Here is a 22,969-nt window from a genome sequence, read left to right as displayed (position 1 = left end):
AAAATGCATTGACATGCTATAAGAAATAGCATATGGTTCCAGTTATTTTTGTGTGATTGTGAGAAAACACCTACTGTGACTGAAATACTTCCTAAAATGTTGGCAGTTTGCAGTAGGGCTTACAATTTTCTGATTGGGGTCATATCTGCTAAATAACGAAGAAAACTGCTTAATTCCTTTACCGACTTGATTCTGTTTTAACAGAACCTGTTGTCTCCAGGCTATTTGCTGTTTCTGTAGTGTGCTTATTTTGTATGCTGAGGCAGCACCATTTCATTTTCAATTCTCAGACGTCCGGCTGTTAAGGTGCATTTGTGTACCATGGTACACAAATACAGATGCTGAATTTTTTCAGGGGAGGCAAATGTACTCTCTAAAAGTGTCTTGCTGTTCCATAGCTATTGCTACATATTTCTAATTGGTTTTCATGGGGTAGGAAAAAATGTAGATAGGTAACAATCTTAGAAAAACATTATCTTATGGTATATAGTGCCACTAATTTTAAATTAAAATCTTTTTTTTCTGTTTTGCACTTCATGCCTCCCATGTATCCTTGTTATGATACACGAACCATTCTTCTGTGGTGGTGAGATGAATTAACTGTTTAAATACAAAATTTCTATTAATATACTTATTGTAATGAAAGAAAAGAAGCATTAGATAGGAGACCATCAAAACAATGTGTTTGGCAGGCTGAGGAAGGGGATTCTACCCCTCTGTTCTGCTCTCATGAGACCCTTCCTGGAGTACTGCATCCAGCTCTGGGGCTGCCAGCATAAGAAGGACAAGGACTTCTGGAGAGAGTCTAGAAGAGGATCCTGAAATAGATAAGACAGTTGGAGCTTTTGCTGTGAAGACAGGGTGAGGAAGTTGGGATTGTTCAACCTAAAGAAGAAAGGATTCTGGGGAGTTTTCCAGTACTTAAAAGGGGCCAACAGAAAAGCTGGACAGGGATTCCTTATTCAGGGAGTGTAGTGACAAAATGTAGAGTAATGTTTTGAAATGGCTTTCAAAGTGGAGTAATGAATACTGAAAGAGGGGACATTCGGATTAGATATTAGGAAGAAATTCTTTACCATGAGGCTGGTGAGACACTGCAAGTTGTGAATGCCGTATTGGAAGAGTTGAACCCATGGAAGGGTTCAAGGCCATGCTGGATGGTTCTTTGAGCTGATGTAGTGGAATGTGTCCCTGCCCCTGATAGGGGATTTAGAACTAGATGCTCTTGAATGTCACTTCCAAACCAAGCTATTCTATGATTCTATCAGAGAAAACTAACAGAGCATTTGAATTTACATTTCAGTTGGTATTTTTACCGCTGAAATTGATTTTTGAGTCAGGTTTTGAGTTGTCATTCTTGAAATATAGTTCAATTTTTTTAATAGAAACCTGTGTTGCTTTTTAATAGTTACTAATTTCTTCATTTTTTTAAAGGATTTTTTATTTTGTCAAGAGGTTCATCAGTGGAAGTTACTTTCATTCCCCATGTTATTTTTAGAAGGTCAGTACTTGCTGTGTGAAATGGAATTCTGGTGTCTGCTACAAATTAACAGCAAACAGGCTGAACTGGAGCATTAAAAAGTTATCTTTAGCTGTTGCATTTCAACTGTACTTCAGTTTTGGAATTCAATAAGGAACTCTAATTTCGTTAGCTGTTGATGTAATCTCTGTTGTCATAGGAGCCTATTTTAAGACTGTGACAAATTTCATGTAGAAATGCCTAGACAGTCAATAATAATAATCACAAGTAGCCTATAAACAAAGAAACAAGCTTAACTTATTAAGCTCCTGCTGTGGTGTATTGTCTCTCTTGGCTTTGGACAGGAATTTGAAATAGCAGTAAGTGGTAGCGCATGGATTTTGAAGTCTGTCTGCATTTATACTATCTTTACAAATCTGAGTATTTTGCATGCTGCAGTGTTCTGTTTCTGTTTTTCTTACCAGATATGTTTTCAGAGGGGTTTCTCCACAAAGCTCTTGTTGCAGTGGAGTTGAACTTTTGGTGAGGAACTGACAATTTTGAGCAGTTAAATTGTGCTGGAGCTGTCAGACCTGTGATGCTGATACTGTGACAGAACGATTCTGTCAGTGGGAGAGTTGTGCCCTTAGCAGAGAAGCAGGCAGGCAGTCTGTTAGTGCTGCCCAGGGGCAGTGCAGGGAAAACCCTGGTCTGTTTGCTGGGGCAGCAGAGGAATGGTTGGAGGAAACCAAGGCTGATGGTGCAGCAGAAAGCAGAAAACTGGACACTTCACAGTTCCTTGGGAGATGTTCTTGTTCCTCCCACCCTTCCTGTTACTGCCTGCATCTCTGCCGTGTGCGTTCACGGAGTCGGTTGTAAATTCAGGGCCAGATGTTGAGGCCCTGGTTACAGCCCTTTTGTGTAACTTTGGCTGCTTTATGAGAAGACAGTCATTGTGCTAATGAAGCAGGTGGAGGTAATGACAGAAGAAAGAGATTACATCGTTTATGATGAAAATCAGCAGTGTTGGAATACTTCCTATCCAAATTTCAGAATGTGGTTTTCCTTTATGGTTGTTTTCCCTGTTCTAAAATAACATGATGTGTGGGAGCTCTGTGGGGTGAAACGTAGCAATTGAGTAATTGATAAAACAATTTTCTTCAAATGATTTTAAAGAAATGTCTTTGTGTCATGCAGTGTTTTGAATTATAGTTTATGGCCGCAGGAGACATCATTAATGAAGAAGATGGCTTTCATTCGTTCTTTGGGTTTTGTTTGGGTTTTTTGGGGTTTTTTTTTGGGGGGGGGGGGGATTGAGGGTTATATGCTTTTGACTGCTTATGAACAAGGTTTCTTAATGTATGTAAGCAATTTATTGAAATTTATGCCCAGATCTTTGTTCCTCAGTAGATTTCCCTTTTACAGTGAAGATGTAGAGGATTAAGAAACAGGTCATATGGTAGTTTCTATAGCAATAGATTAAAAACCATATCTTGTCAGCCCTTATGAGATATGATGCAATAATTAGTTTGGAAAGCCACAGTTTGTATGTCTTGTATCCTGGCAGTTCTTTTTTATTGTAATGCTCTTTGGGACAGCTGTTAGATGCACATATGAGAAGGACTAGCTGACCTTTGTTTCAAACTATGAGTGCCTAAATTCAACATTTCATCCCTTTGAATTACAGGTATTCAGCACCACACTGTTCCCATACTACTCAGAATGTAGGGGCCAAGATTTTAGTGATTATAATAGTGCAGGAAGAGGTTTTAATTAAAGCAAAACTGTTTCAAACAGAGTTGAAGCATCTGCTGAATCCATACTTGGATGCCTTATTAAATAACTTGTTGTCAGTGGTATTTAGTCCAGGATTAAGACACTGAAATTTTCGTGTTTTACGAGTAGGTGTGTACCTGTCCTCTGCATGCCTGAGCTCCTCTGTAGTCAATGGGAATTGAGTCAGTCCAGCCTACAGGGTAATTCAGCTCATACTGAGTTAGACATCTCTTGTTTCATTTTATGGGTTTCAGTTCCCTAATAGGTTGTTTTAAAATTGAAGGCCAAATGTAGGTCTTAATCTTGAACTGATTTGCCTATTTCCACCCTAGTCTTAAAGTTAGCCTGAATTCCTGTACTACAGCACTGCAAGCAGAAAGCTGAAACCTGCAGAGGACAGTAAGGTTTGATGAACAATCCAGTGTTTATAGAGTGATGGAAGATGGTTTTCCACAATGTGGGATAATGAACATGCAGCATGTTTTACCCATGCCTTGAAATACACTGAACCTGCAAAGGCTTGGGCTATTTTACAAGAGCTGGTGGGTCTGTGCCACACTAGTAGTTGGTATGAGTTTACACTTTGAATGTAAATATTTCAGGTTCTCTTTCCTGCAAATGACACTTACCTCTTTTATTCCATGTTTGACAATATTACTCAGCCAAAGCCTGGTTTTTGCTGTATGAAATACTGTTTATATAGCATGGAGGCTTTATTTACTGTTCCTCACACTGCTTCTGCTGTTGAAAATTTGCAATTGAAACCTGTAATGGTTGATGACAGGATGATAAATGCACAGGTAGCATGGAATGGATATAAAATTACAGCTGGAGTCCTGTTTACGTGTATTTGCAGCCTCAGTAACATGAGAATTGTGTGTATGTCCATGGGTATTGGTAAACAATCAATGGTTTAGAAAGGCAAGATGTACTTTTTGAGTGCTGAAGTGTTTCCCTTTCTACTTAGATACTGAAAATCTCTTGAGAACTTTTCTAAATGTGTGGAAGAATTACAGATATACCACAGCAACACATAGACCACGTGCTACCACACACATCCATTTAGGATCCTCAAAATATCCTAAATATTAGGATCCTCTAAATATCATACTTGAATATAAATTTGTGCTTATTACAGAACAGCTATGTCTGTGTTGTAAGGACTTGTTTAGTGGTTTCTTGGTGGACATTTGGTACAGTATTAGACATGTAAGTAAGGATTATTTGCTTTCAGGACATAGAGTAACTCATTAAGTGCAAGTCTGAGGAGATGTAATCGAGGACACAGAACTGCTTTCTTATGATGTCCGGGCTTTACATCTTAACAGACTGAGCCCTCTGGAGACCATCAGGATGTGTAGTTATCCTCTTGTGCTCTTCCATGGAACTATACCTCACTAGAAAGCAAGGGATGCAAAACCTTAGAAATTTCATTTCCTTTGGAAAGGAAGATGAATGATTTTGTGTATTTCAGGCACATTCTGCCCTGGTATAGTTGGATGCGATTCCTTGTATGTCAGTGTAGTAGCACCCATGGATGTGAGGGAAGATATATGACTGAAAGAATGGAAAATACTGCAGAGGAGGCAAAGTCAGTAAAAGAAATTAAATGAAGACTAACAACACTAGCCTCTTGGCTTTCTGCGTACTAAAAGAGTTTAAGCTAAGAGCTAGAGAGGCAATTTATTACAGGATGAAGATGAAATGTTAGTGAGAGTGAGTTCTTGTTGGGAACTTGACAGACTCTTTGACTCTGGATTCACAAAAGGACATCAAGGTTTTATGCTTCGGTTAGGTAGCACTTTCCAGGAAGGAGACATCTGTACTTGTTGGGAGAGAGGGGAGCAGTGGTAATGCAACTATTGCCTTTAATGTAGGGATTGAAAGCCTTTTATATACGAGCCTAATATTCAACATTAAGTCTTAGCACAGGTAATGATCTGGGAAGGTGCAAAGACCACAGGAAATGTCCTGACATACAAAAGAAACTTAATACTTTTGGAGGCAGTAGGAACTGACATATTTAAAGGCTTTTGAAACAAGGAGTCAGCTTGAGGAGAAGTTGGTGGGATGGTGCCATAAGTACCACCAGCATCCCAACCTCTGCCAAGGCTGGTCAGAGCAGCCACCTTGCTGGACATCACAAGGAGCTGGCATCCAGTTTAGTGAGGTGATTGATAATTCTGTGGGCGTACCAAGAAAATCATAACAAGGTGAGACCTCAGATATAAAAGAATGAAGAGCTACCCATATATTAAAGTATTTTTTAAACACTCATATGCTAGACTTTGATTAAGAGAAAAAAAATGCATAGATACTTAAAATGACACAGAGAATTCAGGAAGATAGTAACATGTTGCATGGAAAATTGAATACAATTTTTGAAGAAAGAAAGGCCAATTACATTAAACATCTGAGTAACATCACCATAGTGCCTAAGTGGATAAACAGGCTTAGCAAGAGATGGTATGATTTAGCATAGATCTGATATGGGAGAGGCCTTCACATTTGTTGTGATATTTTTTGAGAAAGACAGTACTGAAATAGTTCATTGTCACAATTGTCAATGCTGCACTTGTTTTCTGAAGTATGACCAGAGTATGTACGTGATACACTATGTAAATATCTGCATATATTACATAAGGTAAATTTGTTATGATGTGGATTATTCAGGAAAGATAATCCTAATTACTTTCCTTTGAAAATTCATCATTTTCTGATTCCCAAATTTTGGAATTTAGCATGGGTTTTGCAGTGAAAGGTGCTGTATGTTACAGATTAATTGCCTTGGTCCTGTGTGAGCCAGCAGGCTCTTGTCTCTGCATAGAGCCCCACTATGTTGTTCAAGCTCTGTGTGTAGGCTTTAAACTACTCAGCTGTCTTTGAAGTAGACATTCTTTTTCATCTGTTTTACATGTGGGAAACTGTTATGTAGGCTGATAATCTGTCTTTGCTCTCTGAAAATTCAGTAAATTATGTCAGAGACTTGAGAAGCATTCCACGTTATACTTCTTTTAGCTTTAGAGTATGTTTCATCTAAGGTAGTCTATTATCATCAAATACAAATTGCATCAGAGACAAAGCTTAGAAAAATAATTGTCAATCCCCACTGTAGCTGTGAATTTCTTATTGACATTGTCTTTATAGCTCTCTTGCATTATTTCTGTTGTTCCTTTGAATGTTTACTTGTTTGATAGACCAGTCATTCACCTTCATCCTCCTACTCTTTCATGAAGTACAGTACCACTGCACTGAAAGGTGGTGCAGACTTCTGCACCCTGTGGTGTTAAGAAAAAGATACTTTATTCCCTTCCTATGTTGGATTATTTTCTGATTTTTGCACTTTGCTGTATTTTATGCCACAAGGAACAATGCTCGTGATGTGGGTGTCTCTTTGCTTTGATGTTTAGCTGTCCTTAAAGATGTTTACTGCTTCATGTGCTCCGTTGTCATGAACACTCTCTCTTAAATAACTTGGCATCATGACAAGTTATTTAAAACCACAAGTAGATATTAGCTGGTTGTTTCTTTAAAGTTTTTAGGTTTTTTTTTTTTTGTTTTTTTTTTTGCTATATTCAGAGACCACTTTTTCCATAGTAGAAGGAAAAATGGTAAAACTTATATAGCACCCACTATTTTTATTTTGTTATTGTAATCCTTGGGTGATACACCATGAGCTAGCCGGAAATTGGATCTTTATTGGCTCCGCCACCTAAGAGAAAAAAGAAGATAGGTAAAAACAAAAATAGTAATTGGAAATAGCTCCTGTGGAGCAAAACTGTCATGAAGCAGATTGATTCAGCAGTGGCAAAGTTGCTTTATTGATTTTAAGTCCTTAGTAAATTAAAAAGAGGAGCAAATGTGTTAATCTTCTGTTTGCGTGTGTGTTTGACAGTGACAATTGAGAATGCTCTGCCAGGATAAAGACACATAGAGGAATGTGGGAATGTTATCTACTTCAGTCAGTAGCGGGCTTGCCAGAGATAAGAATAGCGTTCTTCAGAAATCCTTCTCAGTTGAATCTTCTTACTGTGCTGTAAACAAAGGATAGAAGAAGTATTCCTGCTTGGTTTTTTAAGCATTCAGGTGCAATTAGTCTAGGTAAAGGAATGAAGCATAGGAATTATAATAGTTTTCTTCACGTGTTCCTTAAATTTTATTTTCTGTCTCAATTGCAATGTCAAATTTGTTGTAAATAGATCAGTGCAAAACCTTAATATAGTGTAGCTTAAGACCTCAGTCTGCTTCATAAGCAAAAGTCAATTTTGGATTTGGATTTTTGACTCTTTTAATTACTGCTTATTACCTTATGTCATTGTCCATTTGCAAGTAAATTAATCCTTTATTTATATTTTCCTTCCCAAATCATCACAGCTTCTCATAAGGATGAAATTCAGTTGGATGGGGAACAGCTATACACAAAATGACATTATAGTACAGAAGCTTTCCCTTCCCAGAAAAGCAACAACAGAGCTGGGATTCTGTTCTGGTGAGGACTAGATGTTACAAAGAGAAATTCTTGCTTTTTAGCCTCAAATTGTGCACCATCAGAAATTTTGTTTCATGTATTTCTTGTTGGGTTAGTGTAATTCAGCTAGGAGAACATGCTATTCTTCTCTTCATTTTCCTGCCACTGCTGCCTGAAAATCCAGCTGCCGGGGATAGTTTTGTGGCCTCTCATTCCCGACATGTCTCCTGTCTATAGAGCACTCTGAACCTCTGTTGTTTTGGATACACAGTTGTTTACAAGACAGGGTTTGAGGAGCATCTCCTATGAAGAGACTCTGGGGCCACACAGATGGTGGGGGAAGAGGAATTGGAGGTGAATGAGGTAAAACAGGAGAGAAAGCAGGGAGCTGGAGACACTGTTGTTTCGCACTACTTCGTATGGAGTCACCAGCCTGGTGACTGAGGTGTAAGGGAAAAAGTCCTCTTGGACCCTGGAGGGAGATGGGAACTGGAAATGCAGGGGACCCATTAAAGGTCTCCTCCTTGGTTCATGGATAAAGTACGCTTTTGTAATATCATCTGCAAGAATAGAGCTTTGTAGTTACTAGTGACTCAAATAGAGGACCAGTGGGGTAACGGGATTCCTTCCAGGAAGGAATCAACATATTCTTGTGTTCAATTTATTATGCCATACTGCTGAAGAACCTGGACTCTCTTGTCCCTTCACTCCTGTCCCCAGCAACAGTGAGCCAGTGAGGCATAAGACAGACTGAGGCATCATCTCACCCATTTCATCCTACCACTTAATTCCTCATTTATTTTCTTTTCATGCTTTTTCTTTCTTTACTTGCTGGTCCTGATTAATTGTCTTCTGATTCATTTGCCTTGCCAGATAGCTGCATCTTTTTGCAGAGACTTGCTGCTACTGTGCTTTACAGGACAGCATCCCTGTCAGATTTATAAAGTCCACTGTATTTTCACCTTTCTCACCCCATGCTTCTTTGAGGTTTCCTAGAAGAAATTGCAAAGTCCAAAGGAGGGAGTACAGTAGCAAGTGGCTGCCATTCATGTATTTGTGCAGCTATTGAAACATTTCATGATCATTAATCAGAGCTTATAGTTATGCTTTATTACTCTTCCCCGATATCCCTCTACCCTTTCAACCCCACTGTTTGTCACCCTTGTCACTTTTTGCCTTAAATTTAGATAGCCCAACTGGAAAATGTCATTCTGAGTGGTAGTACAGCATAAATAATTTTTTTCCTAAAAATGTAAATGCCACTGTGCTTCGCTTCAGTGTGCACAACATTAAATAGTAATTGTTGTTAGTGGCAATTTGTAGTGTTTAAGAGTCTTGCTTATTCAGTCTGTCATGCTGGGTTTTTGTGCTGAATGACTGATTGTTGCACCACTGTTTTTTCTTTGTTAAACGCATCTGTACGCAGAAGGAGAACTGCCTAATTTGTTTCAATCTGGCATACTGGAGCAAGTCTGCTTTTAAATTGCATACTTAGTAGGTTACAAATCAGATGCAGTATTTTCATGGTGCTAATTCTCCAGTGTACAAGGAACTGCTGACTTGAATAGGTTTTGACCACTTTTCTTTTTCAGTAAGTCTTCTGTAACTCATTTGGCTTGCTTAAATGACCTGCTCCTTATTTTCCACAGCAAGAGTTTCTCTCATTTGGGAAATGTAAAAGGATAACATTCCTAGCCCAAGCAGAAGCAAAATGTACCACTGCCATCTGGGCTGTGAAATTGGAATAAAGCTGAAAGTGTTACCTCAGTATCTCGCTGTGACTGGTAGCCAGATAGCAGATAATAAAAAGATGGTCTGGTAGTTGGCATGTTAGGCTGGATCTTAGGATGTGCTTGTTGTGCTTCAAATCTCCAAGAATGTGGGCAGGTGGGAAATTATTTCTCTCATCTAACGCTGCTTATCTGCACATTATGTATCTACTGAGCTGATTGTCTCAGCTCATCCACTGTGAACAGATAGGCAGTTCCAGAGGGCATAGGGTCATTCCACATCACTTAGCTCTACATTTTATACTAGGATGAATAACCCTGTGGAGAAACTTGTCTCTCTGCATATATATCACAAAAAAAACAGTAGCTGATGGCCTTAGTCCAGGTACATAACTTTTAGATGCTTGAAATACAGCAAATGAGCCCTCTCTTCCTCTCATGCAGCTGCCTTTAGTTGTGGGATGGCAGTCCTTTCCTGCCTTACAGGTACACACAGAGATTGAACAGTGCTACTGTTCTTACAAAGTTTTTATTGTGAAAAGAAATTTATATGTAATTTTAATTATCTCTATATACATATATTTGTGACTGCCTGAGATTTGAACATTGTGCTGAAAAGGAGGGAACTTTAGGACAGGGCACCTGGAGACTTTTGCATATTTCGTAGCATTATTCAGTTGAATGCATTAGCAAAACAAAGCTAGGACTTGAGAATACCTGGCTTATATATGAAGCTCTATAAGTCGTGCTCCTTCATGGTGACTGGTTTTGTTTCTTTTTAGATTGTGATGGATTTCAAACACCCCGATGGCCACACAGTGGCAATTATGTTGCCCCGATGCAGCTTATTGGTGATGACTGGAGAATCCAGATACCTGTGGACACATGGGTATGTGTAAGAGGAATAATAAATGTTGTTTATTTGCTTTTTTAATGACATTTCGTGTTTAAAATTGCCTGAAAGAAATCAAGTTTTATAATTAATATACAAACTCACTCCTCTGCTCAGATGCTGCTTAGGTTACATTGAAAAACTTGGGGATTTAGGGAGCTAATTGCCAGTCCCTGAGGTGTAGTTTCCTGCTGCTGTCATAAGTGAAGTTTCAATCAGAAATTGCTCTTGTATCTGCAGTGTGAAAGTTCTCAATGACTGAGCTGGCAAAGGATTGTAGTGCAATTAGTGTCACCATTCCCTTTTTCTTTATTCAGCCCACGACTTTTCCCATTGGATCACATATGCCAAAGGCTTGAGAAAGGGGCTTAAGAGTTTAAAAAATTGACTTCCCCTGCACTGAGAGCCTGAGGGTGGCAGAAGGGAGTCTTCCTGAGCTGTTCCCAACTGCTTTAGGGACACTTACAGCTGCTGGTAAGACTGCATTGAGCAGTTTTGGGATGCTTCTAAGAGACTTCTTGAAATATGTCTTGGGGCCGTGCTTATTGTAGAATTTAAATACACGCTTTTTAAATCATGCTCCACTGGGAGGTACTTACAATTGGAGTGCTGAAACTGGCAAAAAGGCTGAAACCTTGCTGAGCTCTGAGTGCAACAGTAATGCATTTCAGGAGTGTATGGCAGCCCTGTATTGGACAGAAATGCCCATATTAAGCATTTCTTCCTTTGTTTGACCCAAGCCATCACTGGTTCAGCTGTCAACTGGAGACACTTAATTACACTCCATATGAATTAAACACCAAATCCTTTTATTGGCAGAAAATTTTCTGCCTTTTAATTTTTCTGGTTAATATGTATTATGGAAACAGGGTGAATGTTAACTCACTGATAACCTTTACGTTGTTAATTTTAGAGAGCTCTTATACCACCTGTATATTCCCTTGTTAAATTAAATAGTTGTAAACAGCACTTGGTACTTCTGATGTGTATCAGTATAGAAGCCCAGGGCAGTGAATTTCCTTGTTTGATATACAAGACTGAATATAGATATCAGCATTGTAAGCTTCTTATGCTGTCCTGTCTAATACCAGCTGTCTTTTGGAAAGGTCACGTACAGCTCTGAGAACACCGTGCAGTTTCCATGTCAGTGACATTGCTGGCCAGAGAAGCTGGTGGGCAGTTCCCAGCCCCAGGCATCAGGCAGCTCCATGGGCTGTGCTGAGGCCAGTTTGGAGCACCAACCCTTTCAAGGTGGTGGCTGTGCACAGATAGAGCTGGGGATGTATCTGAGGCTGTAACTGGAACAAGGGCCAGTGGGACAGCCTCCATTTAAACATAGTTCCCAGAGGAAGGAGGGCTTGTCCTTTCTGAGGCCTCAGCTTTCTCCAGGGCTACCAGCTCTGCTCTTTCCAAGCCAGCGCTGGGCAGCCACACTCCCAGGAGGCAGAGGGATGCATACTGGGTACTTACAGTACTGGCCAGCAGCCATTGAAGTTGGAATAGTGTATCTGTCTATTAAAAATAGGGAATGAGATTATTGCTTAACTGGCTTGTTACCTTCAAGAGATTATTATCTTTTGAGAACCAATTAATAAACTACATTGAAAATGAAGATCCCAGACCTTTGTACTCATGTACAAATGTTTTCAATGCTGGTTCTTGTCCACGTTTCCTAAATATATTTCTTCTCTATGTTTTTCTAATCATGTGGCGGGTCAAGATACTAAACTGGAGTAAGCTTTGCATCATACTGCTGGAATGTCGTATTGTAATCAAAATTCAAATCATCCAGCGAGAAGTTGTAACTAATTCACTTGCATACATAATGTCAAAATAAATTTAATAATATTTTTGATGCCTTTTATCCATACTGCAGAAGTCAAGAGTCAGTTTTTAAATTAATCTGGACATGTTTTCAGCTGTGTGCTTGGATGCCAAGGAATTAGAGACTTTGTTTTGACCCCATTAACAAAGTGTACAGGAAAAGCATTTTTGTTCAGTTCTCTGTAAAAGGGAAACAGATGGTTTAGAAATAAACTTATGTAGTGTCATCAAGGAGGACAAAAGCTGTATTCTCTTTTTGACTCATAGGTGAAAGTAAAATTCTGACTTTTCTGATGAAGTTCATTAGTGATGTTTTTCATATTTGGTTGGATAACTTGGCAAAACTGTATTCTTGGCACTGCAATTATAAAACCAATCTGTGTCAAGGAAGAAGGGTTGCAGCATTTTATTTTTGACATTGGGATGTCTTCATAATAGTAATGACAGGAAATGAGAGAGAGGAACAAAACCCAGGAGAGACAAGTGATGCACAATGCAGTTGTTCACCACGCAGTGACTGATGTCCAGCCCATTGCCCAGTTCATGCACTGAGCAGGATGCTCTGTGGTACAAAATATCCCTCTGGCCAGTTCAGGTCAGCTGGCCTGGCCATGCTCTCTCCCAGCTTATCATGCCCCTCCTCATCACTGGCAGAGCATGGGAAACTGAAAAGTCCTCACTTAGACTAAGCATTTACTGAGAGACAACTGCAACATCAGTGTGTCATCAACATTATTCTCATTCTAAACCCCAAACACAGCACTGCTGCTGTTAGCACAGATGCTTAGAAGAAAATTAACTCTATCCCAGCCAAAACCAGGACAAAAATAAATATATTAAAAAGATATATAAAAAAGTACTAGACAAATAAACAATCAAACTTCATTGAAGAAAATGGAGGGAGGATAGGGAAATGTAATTACATGCAATTAAACAACACTTTAATTCATGTCATTAGTTTATGTGTCATCTCTTTTCTCTCTGAAATTGAATAAGTTGAAAATGGAGAGGCAGAAGTATGTTAAATAGGATGTTGTAATCACATTTCTCTCAGAGTGTGGGTATTGCCCTCCTACAAAGATGGATTGGGTTTTTTCTGATGCAAATTGAATTATTCCTTCATTTTTTGTTGCTTTATTTTAGGATCACACCCAGAAAATACGATGTTGTTCAAGCATCAGAACTTGGGCAAAAAGTTAGAACAATCACTGCTGATGTTGGAGATTTAACATTAAATCGAAGGGAAACAAGGACATCATTTACATTCAGGAAAGTGAGGAGAAGCCCTTGCAATTGCAGTAAGTGTCTTGAGGCAATCTTCAAATCAAAATTACTATTTATCACCAATAGGTAGCTTTTTTTGTTTTGAGAAAATAATTTGATTCCCTTGGGTAGTTTTGGCAGTCATCATAGCTATTCCTGGATGGTTCATAGCATACTATATGGCTTGAATTGGCTGCATTCATGTGGTTGCTGGAGTTTCTCTTTACAGGAAGGCATTTGACTTGCTCCAGAGCCAGGCAAGTAATCTGGAGTCTTGTGTTTCATTGGCATTTCAAGTGCTTTATAATGTAACAAAATAGAAATAATTACTATTCTTCAAGTTATTTCCTCAGTTTTGATCTTTTTTTTTTTTTTTTTGAGGGGGCCTCTAATTTTGAGAAAATAGGTACATTAGGGAAGGAGAAGTAGTCATATCGGCTGTGACAGAGCCATGTAAAGTGCCTTAGAGCAGTAGAAATTAATAATAGGTGGCTCAAGGATTACATGGAACTGAAGTCCATTTATGCCCTTAAAATAGAATTTCAGAGGCTGAATTGTAATGATGTTGTGGTCTTTGGTACTGGGGGCACTATCTCAGTTTTGAGAACATAAACTTCATTAACATAGCAGATTAATGATAACTGCAAACAGCCTCTGGAACATGAAGACTGGTTACTTATTTTCCGGTCATCAAACACTTCTGTAGTTTGACCTGTGTTTCAGTTTTTAAAAGATAAAGGAGGACTGAAGCATTTTTTGCATTTTAATGTTTCACTTTTAATTTAATTTTACTAAATATGATTAATCAATGAGGAATTTCTTAAAAATTAATATTTTGTATCTGTTGCTGTATCTAGTCTACCCATCTGTCTGTGACAGCCAGAAAGGACAGCAGAGACTGGTGCAACCTTCATTTCCCCAGAATGAGATGGAGGCCTCAAAACTGGAGCAAGAATATGTACACAAGGTGTATGAAGAGATTGCCACACACTTCAGCAGTACTAGGCATAGCCCTTGGCCCCAAATTGTAGAGTTTCTCAGGTCCCTGCCAACAGGGTCAATAGTGGCTGATATTGGTTGTGGTAACGGGAAGTATCTCGGCATCAATGAGGATTTGTACATGGTAAGTAGCGACTGTTACGTGTTTTTGTGGGTTCTGGTGTTTATTCTGTCAGGCACTGGTAGAATGCTGGAGGTTCAGGTTGGCATTGGAAGAATGCTGAGAACAGAAATCTATTTCCCAATCCAAGATCAAGTACTGATTGTCTTAAGTTTCCACCTGTATTCATGACGTGCTTTACCTTTTTCTCTTTTTCCAAACCACTTCTGTTTTGTAATTCAAAATACATTAAGAAAAATAGTAATGGATGCAGTGGATTGGAAAATTGTAATTGATGGTTTAGGTTTTCTTGTCATTGTTGTTGAATAAATGTATTAAATGGTTGGGCAATTTGAATGCTTCCAATGAAATTTCATTTTTTTGGTGAGTGAAATCTCGGTGGGCAATGCTATTTTTGGTGACTTCTTCAGTTCCCTGTGGCCTGGCGACATGTCTCATTTGTGAATGATAGCCATGTTCAACTGTTCTACCTCTGGCTCTTTGCACTGGCCCAGTAAATATGCCAACATAAAATTCACAGGGAAATCGCAACTTTGGTAGAGATTTCTGGCCTTTCACTGCTTTTTCTTCACTTTTAGACAGTTCTGACATAATTCTTGCTCATTTTCAATCTTTCGCTGTCTCACAGTCTGTACTTTGTCCGGTTTTATGTCTCCTCCTTCCTATCAGGGAGAGATGAAGTATGTACACATATGAACCAAAAGATAGCTTTCATTGCAAATATTTAAAAGACCTTTTTTGAGGGAATAAAAAAAGAGTCAAACTTGCCATTGTTTTAACCCAAGAGAAATCTCAGAAGTGCATGTTTTGGTATCTGCTCTCTCTTGTTCCAAGATTGTGATTCTTTCACATGTTTGTCCTGTGTAACACTCTGAAATCCATCAGACTTGAAAACTTCTATGTAGGGCAAGGCATTCATTATTGATAATAGAACTTGGAGTTGTCTTTTTCAGGAGTTTCTGTCCTGTTATTTATATTCAGCTAAAAAAGAGAAGTTGTTATTTACAATGCTGTTTGTGTTAGTATATTATCTCCCTTACTGTTCTTTTGGGCTAGAACAACATCAACCAATTAATAAGTAGGCATTTTTATGCCTGGCTGTTGTAGCCCAATTATTAATTTCAGTATATTCAGTATATATATAATTTCAGTCCTTTTTTCTTTCAGTCCTGTCTACTCTAAGAAAAATCAGCAAACCTAACTAGAGAGGAGAAACATTTATCAGAGTATCATGAGGGTCAACTGGTCCTAGAATGGATTAGGTAAATTGCAGTTGTGGAGGTTTGTGGTAGACTTTTAAAGTGAAATTAATGCAAGATACTGTGTTCTGAAATTTCCAGCATCAGTCTGTTTTTCTGGAGCCCACAGTTAACCAGCTGAGGAAAGGAAGGATCACATATTGGCTGTCAATAAAAGGAAATCCAGCTCCTCTCCTTTGTTACTTTAGGAGTTACTTAATTTCATGTGTGTCTTCAGGAGAAATAAAAAACCTGAAAAATAACAGTGAAAGGGATGAAACTATTAAAGAAGCAGTTCAAACAGTTGAAAAATACAATCTGGGAATTGCTTCATTCAGTTGGCCTCCCTTGACATTTTATTTTCCAATGGTGACAACTAGTGTTTCTTAGGTGGAGATGGACTCTAGACTTTGCATTTTGGTTGTTTTCATCTACAAGTCAGCACAGAGCCTCAGGCGGTTGGATTTGACTCCTCCTTTCTACCAGATTTTTTTTTTTTCTGTAGTAGCCAAAGTGTGGTTAAGGAAAACCCTGTGTATATTGTGTTTACAGGTGTTTTTAAACTTTTGACAAGGTATCTCAAGTTTTGTTCCATCTATCATCATTTGGTGATAGAGCTGAGAGTGAGGGATTACAGAATGTTTTATGTATCAGGTGCATTGTTGGGATTAAAGGAATGGTCTCTATATGCAGGGCGTCAGTTTTCTTCCTCATTTACTCCTATTTAGTTGGAAGCATAAAATCCACACATAAACTTAGTAAATTCTACGTCTCTTTTTTGTGCACAGTGTAATGGAGCTCTTAGCCCAAGTCCTGTTGGGAAAGAAGCAATAAAGCAGTGCTATGAAATTAGGATTGTGTAGGGATTGGGTAAGGCACTGTTGGCACAGCTCTGTAGCTTGGGGTGTTTTGACTCAAAAGGACTGAAAACCTGAGGCAAGCATTTCCTGAAGGCAAGCAATATGCTTTTATGCTTTAAGTAGCAGTGCTAATGGTAGATCACAGCTAAGGTAACTCTCTTGATGTTTTACTCTTCAGGTACTGTCTGAAAACATCTCCTCTGTGGCCTGTGCTAATGTAGTTTTTTTCAGTTTCTCCGGATGATTACATGTGGCCTTATCTATTTGAGTATCTCGTGTGACAATGAAATGCACGAGTCGATCTGCACTCAGCAAAAGTGACAGTGCTGTAATGGCTGCATTATTCTGACACTGAGAGAGCAGCAATTCCATGCCAAACAAATTCAGATTAAGGATGTTTCAGCTGGAGATGGAATCCATGTCTGACATAGCTAGCACAAAGGTCAGAGAAGGGATGAATATAGCAGAGTTTCAGATTACTTTTTCTGTCTTGCTCACCTTGTTATTGTTTAAATGACAGCAGGAAAGAGACATGGTTTTAGTGTTGTTTTTCCACAATTCTCTCCTCACCCAATTTCATTTGGGGGGATTATTTTAACTGATTTTATTTAGGTGCTTTCGAGCTGAATATTCATCTCTGTAAGCAGAGCTTTTCTTTTTATAGAACAATGTGTTTCAGTTGTAGCCATTCCCCCGATTACCACAAGGGTTTCATTGATATTATTGCAATGATCTCATTAATTTCTATGCACTTTAGCTTTGTCTCCTTGTTTCCAGTGTTCAGGTAGGTGTGGTGATGTATAAGTCTCTGCAGGAATGTTCAGAATCCTCACAGAGCTACAGCATGGATGAAAAGTCATTGAAGTCTTTCAAATCTGTGGTTTACATTTTTCATTGAACTGATAAATTAGTGAGAAATTCAGTGGCAAATAACTGAAAATGCCATAGGGTAGATATGTTTCCTTTTTGTATAAAGAAATTACTCTACTTGGCAGAGTACTGATGATAGGAAAAAAATATGGCAATAGAGGAGCTAAGATTATTTGCTTTAATACAGATATTCCTATTTCTGTTGTGTGTATCATTCGGAGGTGATTTGTGAAATATAAGCTGTGTTACCAGACATTGTAAGACCCACTTTTGCTCTGAGATGTGCACATCTGTTTTCTGCATTACTATCCCAAACTGTGATCTACTAGAACTATATAAAAATTTGATTTTTCCAGGGTGTGGGGAGGAGAGAGAGTGAAAATTTACTGTGGTATAGTTGCATAAAGTTGGGTGGCTTTTAATTGCACTGGGTTTGTACAGATTTGGGAATAGATTCCTCTCCCAAGGACTTATGAGTAGTGGGTAAAAGCAAGAGGGACAAAACCAATTAGTAAATGTATACCTGGAGTAAGTTCACCATATTTAGCAATTGAAAGATGAACCTTTCCTGCTCTTTTCTGTCAGTGAATAAGAGTCATTAAATGGGCGAGAGATCTGAGAAGAGAGCTGAGAAGGAACTGGGCATGAGCAGCACAAAACTAGAATGGAAGGTGAATTGCTCAACTTGGTTCTGTTGCTTTGTCACTGAGAAATTAACTCCACGTCTTAGGCATAGCACTTTGCTTTCAGAGATACCCTGACTACATGTAATGGAAAAGCAAAACATTACATGAAAGGAATGCTGAAAGCCTGACTTAGATGAATTGTTTGCTGGAATGTAATTTGGTTTCTTGAGCTTCTTATGCTGTTAGTTATAGCTGAGGAGTTTCTCTGGAGAGTGACATAATTCCATTTGGTGGTTGGATTTCAGAGTTAGATGTTGTTTTGTTCATCACTTTGTAATGTGCTGAATAAATTAGCTTCCCAGATACTTAAATGAACTAAGTCTACCAGTCTGAGTTAGTTATAATGAGATAACATAGAAAGAAAACACATAGTGGTGGGTAACCTCAACCTATCTTATCTTTTTGTCAGCATGCAAGAGGGTTTATCTTTTGCAGATTTGCAGCGTAACTACAAAGCAAGCTATTTATTAGTATCTTTTTCCCCCTGTGATCTATACCAAACCACTTCATTGAACAGATTTTATAAAATCTACTTTAGCTAGTCCTTGCTGTAAAGGTGGAGGGGAAGGTGCATGGGAACCTGAAGGAGCAGGATGGCATAACTGCCTATGTTATCAGTTTCCAGGAAACCAGTACAGAGCTGCTGCACACGCAGATAAGACACAGGTGTCTAAGTTTTTTTTTGTTGGAGTTCTAGAGCTCTAGAGAGTTACAGGCCTCCATACTAATACAGTTTTCCTGTCTTCAAGTAAGAGTTGGATGCTGTTAATATTTATCCTTATACACTGAAAATCAGTGTCTGAAGTCCAAGTGGATTTCAGTCACAGTACCTGTCAGTGACCACTCTTGAACTCCTGTGATCCATTGTTTACATCACAAAATGTGGTGAAGAGATGGGTGGAGGTACTTCCCAAAAAGGCAAAGATGTAGGAATGGATGTCTGGAGCAAAATCTGAGAAGCCAGCCTCCTTTATGGGAATATTGAAAGGTGTGGAATGACTTGCTGAGAGGTGGACTTGCTGAGGTAGACTCAACTGAATAATCAGCCATGCTATTTGAGATATATATGATAAATTGTGGAGTTTGAGTGAGGAATTTGATTTGGAAAGCTAAGGTATAAGAAATGATTGAGAAGACTCACAGATAATGAGAAATAGAAAGCCTAAAAACATAAACATATAGCTTGACTCACCAAGAGGTCTATTAGATTCTTTTGGGTTTGGACACTGGACTAATAGTAATTCATCTGCCTTTCTCCACTCTTCCGGAAGAGATGCCAGCAAAGACAATAAATATCCTATCCTGAGCACCGAAAATAGAGATATGAACTGGCAAAAATTAAAGCTTTCCAGCTATATTTTGAGATTAGTTTTAAATGTTTTTGTTATATATTTAATTATAGAGAGAGAAACCTGTTCTCAATTAAAACAGTCCTTTGAACTCTTCTGTAGATGAAGTTTCATCAAATCAAAGCTTCTTCATATGTTAGAATTTAAAAATGAGTTAGCAATGGAATTGGGAAAAGTTGAGTTTAGGATCTCTGCCCTTTGCAGTAAATTTTTTCTGTGCTCATAAAAGCCACAGATGGACTAATTTAAGGTAGCTTTTTGCTATCTTACTGTTTTTTTAAGTGACTGAAACAAATTTAATGAATGGATGTCTCTTGTAAGTCAGAACATGCAGGAATGTGGTGATTATAATTATTTTGAAATATCACCTAGGGATAAATCTAGCAAAGATGCTGAAGTTGCCTAGTTTCAATGCCAGGCATCTGTGGTGATTCCTTGTGTTCACCATTTATGCATATATGCATAGCACCTATTGTCCTGCTTACATTTAAAACCATGTAAAGTTTTAGCCTAGTATATATTTTAGAGCAACTGTGTGTTCAAAGTGTTCTGTTTCAAGGTCTCTATTTTCACTGTGAAACAGCATCTTTTTGCTTTGGATGTACATTTGCTTTAGAAAGTATGTCAGTATAAGTAAACCTGACCTCATAATATTTGCTATAATTTAGATGCAAATGAGGACTTATCTGGCAGTCATGCCTTTGTTCTCATTCTCAGTTCATTGGATTTTATCAATATACATTGTAGTCCTTTTCAATGTCATTTTGGGAATTGGGGATTGTGTTCCATTTTCCAGCCATTTTCACTCTAGATGTGGAGGTCCAAAGCAATTCTTTTTGAGAAGGCTTGCTGTCAGTGGAAGCTGCAAGTTTTCTTCTTCCTCCTCCTGCCAGCAGTGAATTTGGTCCTTTGAGTTTTATTATTAAGTACTAAAAGCCAATGTCTTAATTGCAGAAGTAGTTAAAGGTACCGGTAATGAGGTGTGCAATCACTAACATGCAGATTGTCAGAGTAATTCAAAGACACTTCAGTTGGCTGCCAGTGTAAAATTATGGGGATTTGTTTGCATTCAAGTAAGCAAGTGTTTCCTTTTTTAATTCATAAACAACATAATTCACTCAGTGCTTCAGGAAATGTGAGAGACCAAGGAATGAGTGTGAAGAAAGCAATGTTAGGATTGATCTTTTCAGGTTTGTTTATTGCTAATTGGCAGGATAATGCCTACATGTTTGTAGTTTTTTGTGAAGGATTATCTTGTATTGTCAGGTTGGTATTTTCACATCTGTTTCATTTACTTTGGATCAAAACTAAGGGGCCTGAGTAGAAGGCAGCTCACTGGTAAGCTTTCAGGAAATAAGACTGGAACAGAATTCTGGTTTTCTTCAAAACTGTGGTGGTAGGGTAAAAAATAAAAGGACTTTAACAGGTAAAATGGAAAATTATGATGGAAAATAAATATATTTTCATTAATCATTGCAAAAGAAGTTTTTAACTTTAGTGGTACTGTTGTCTCTTTTGGATTGATTAAGCAGGGCAAGCTGTTTGCTGTTCTTCTTGCGTCAAAGATGGTTTAGTATTCTTTCAGTGTCAAATGCAATAAACACTGTCAACAGTAATTATTTAGGATTCTGAACCTGTTCTCTGCTATCTATTTGTTGCTGATCCTTGAAAACAAATAAATTTATTATTCTCATACGTGCAGAGTTTGGTATACAGCCTTGTAGCAGGGCTTTTGTTTGCATATTCAGTATGCATGGCAGACATGAAAACAAGGGTGGCACATGCCTCACTTTCTTTCAGAAGGTGTCTTGATCAATTTAGATTTATTGTTTTTATGCAAGCATGTAAAAAACATTTCTAGATGCTGATTTTTCAAAGATGGTAAGTTTTGTCTTACTGCCTTTGATGTGGACACTGGGCAGGTGTAGCGGGCTGACTGCTGGGTTTAAAAGGGGAAAAAAAAGAATGTTTTATGAGGTATTCAGAAATGGTCCTAGGGGTCACTTCACTGGACTGTACAGAACCCAGTAAAATTATATTGAGCTTGAATTATTTGTGGATTGTGATAATAAGGGATTAGAAAAAGGTATCTGAGCACTTCCTCACATTGAAATGACAAAACCTGGATGATGAGTGAAGCTGTATGCCATATTTTAGTGATACTACCAAAGTCACTAGATAATTGATTACACTTGTAGATCAGCTTTTGTGAGTTCACTGTTTGGGTGCTTCAAATGTTGTCAAGTTCAAAATGGCAGTTGAAATGAAAAGAAAATACTGAGGTTAGGTCACATCTCATTTTGCTCATTTGAAGACACCTTGTATGAATTTTGAAATAAAGTTGGGTTGAAACATGTTCTGCTTTAAGCTGGTTCAAAATGAGGGTGCTATAATAAGCTGTCTAATAAGCAGCCTTTCATCTTTATTTTAAGTCCATATCAGGGTTGCTTTCTTTTTATCTATACCTGAGAATTAAATACTCCTCTTAAGGCTATTTTCTTACACTTGCTCTTGTTTTGATTTTAAACTGTGTTCCCTCAGTAGGAGACTGTGATGACTCTATTACTGTAAGCATCAAATGAAAATCATATTCCAGTCTTAAAATTATCCTCTCACAAAAAGCTTAATGAAACATTTTTTGTTCTAGGTTGGCTGTGATCGCAGCAAAAACCTGGTGGATATTTGTGGAGAAAAACATTTCCAGGCGTTTGTCTGTGATGCCCTGTCAGTGCCAATCCGCAGTGGTTCTTGTGACGCCTGCATCTCTATTGCTGTAATCCACCACTTCTCAACAGCAGTAAGTCACTCCTCTCTCTGCTCTGCTCTACTGTTGGATCGCTGTGCAGAGCTGCTAATACTACCATACAAGAAAAGGCAAGAACAAAATGGGAAGAAATCCAAGGTTTGCATTTGGTGTAAGCAGTTGTCAGAGCAGAGTTAAGCTGTTGTGCTACTGCTGCTTCTTTGATTTTCTCCTTCTGCTTCTCAGATGCCCTTGTTCCCCCTTTGGGTCCTATGTTTGGGCTTAATTTTCGTGTGCTTGTAATTAATGACACTGGAGAAGGGGGCTCTGCTTTGGGAGTCAAGAGATCTATTGTTTCCTAGCTCAGATCTTGGGTTCTTGGGCAGATCCTGTGATTTTGAGGTTTTTTTTTTTATCTGTGCATTGGTTGTCCATCTCCAAAAGAAAGGGAGACTACTCACCAGTCTGCTGTATCTCTGGGCTGGGTGAGGTTCTCCTGGCAGAAACTGTGCCATGGCAACATGTTTCTAGACCATCTTAGAGGGGCCCCACAGATCTTTCCATACCGTAAATACAGTGAATGTTTCCAAATCCAGTAAAAAAAAAGTAGGAGGAACTCTGTTTTGGAGAAGGCTGACATATCTTTGTTTGTGTGGTCGGAGGACCTGTGTTTAAGCTGTAAGTCTGAGCC

At 38.5% G+C, this 22,969-nt stretch overlaps 1 protein-coding gene across 13 annotated transcripts in view; it reads left to right on the top strand.

The window, feature by feature from the left end:
* Window positions 1-22,969, top strand: part of ALKBH8 (alkB homolog 8, tRNA methyltransferase) — a 54,372-nt gene that overhangs the window by 30,160 nt on the left and 1,243 nt on the right. For 12 of the 13 annotated variants that reach the window (XM_072927597.1, XM_072927600.1, XM_072927581.1 and 9 more), the window contains 4 exons: window positions 10,216-10,322; window positions 13,293-13,447; window positions 14,270-14,535; window positions 22,183-22,437. In XM_072927597.1, coding sequence (XP_072783698.1) covers window positions 10,216-10,322; window positions 13,293-13,447; window positions 14,270-14,535; window positions 22,183-22,437 — 783 coding nt within the window. The remainder of the gene's footprint in view (window positions 1-10,215; window positions 10,323-13,292; window positions 13,448-14,269; window positions 14,536-22,182; window positions 22,438-22,969) is intronic. The other variant, XM_030270173.4, reaches the window with a different exon arrangement.

This window comes from Taeniopygia guttata, chromosome 1 (assembly GCF_048771995.1).
Source record: "Taeniopygia guttata chromosome 1, bTaeGut7.mat, whole genome shotgun sequence".
NCBI lineage: Eukaryota > Metazoa > Chordata > Aves > Passeriformes > Estrildidae > Taeniopygia > Taeniopygia guttata.
The sequence above is the reverse complement of the archived record's forward strand: the minus strand, read 5'-3'. Positions and strand labels throughout refer to the sequence as shown.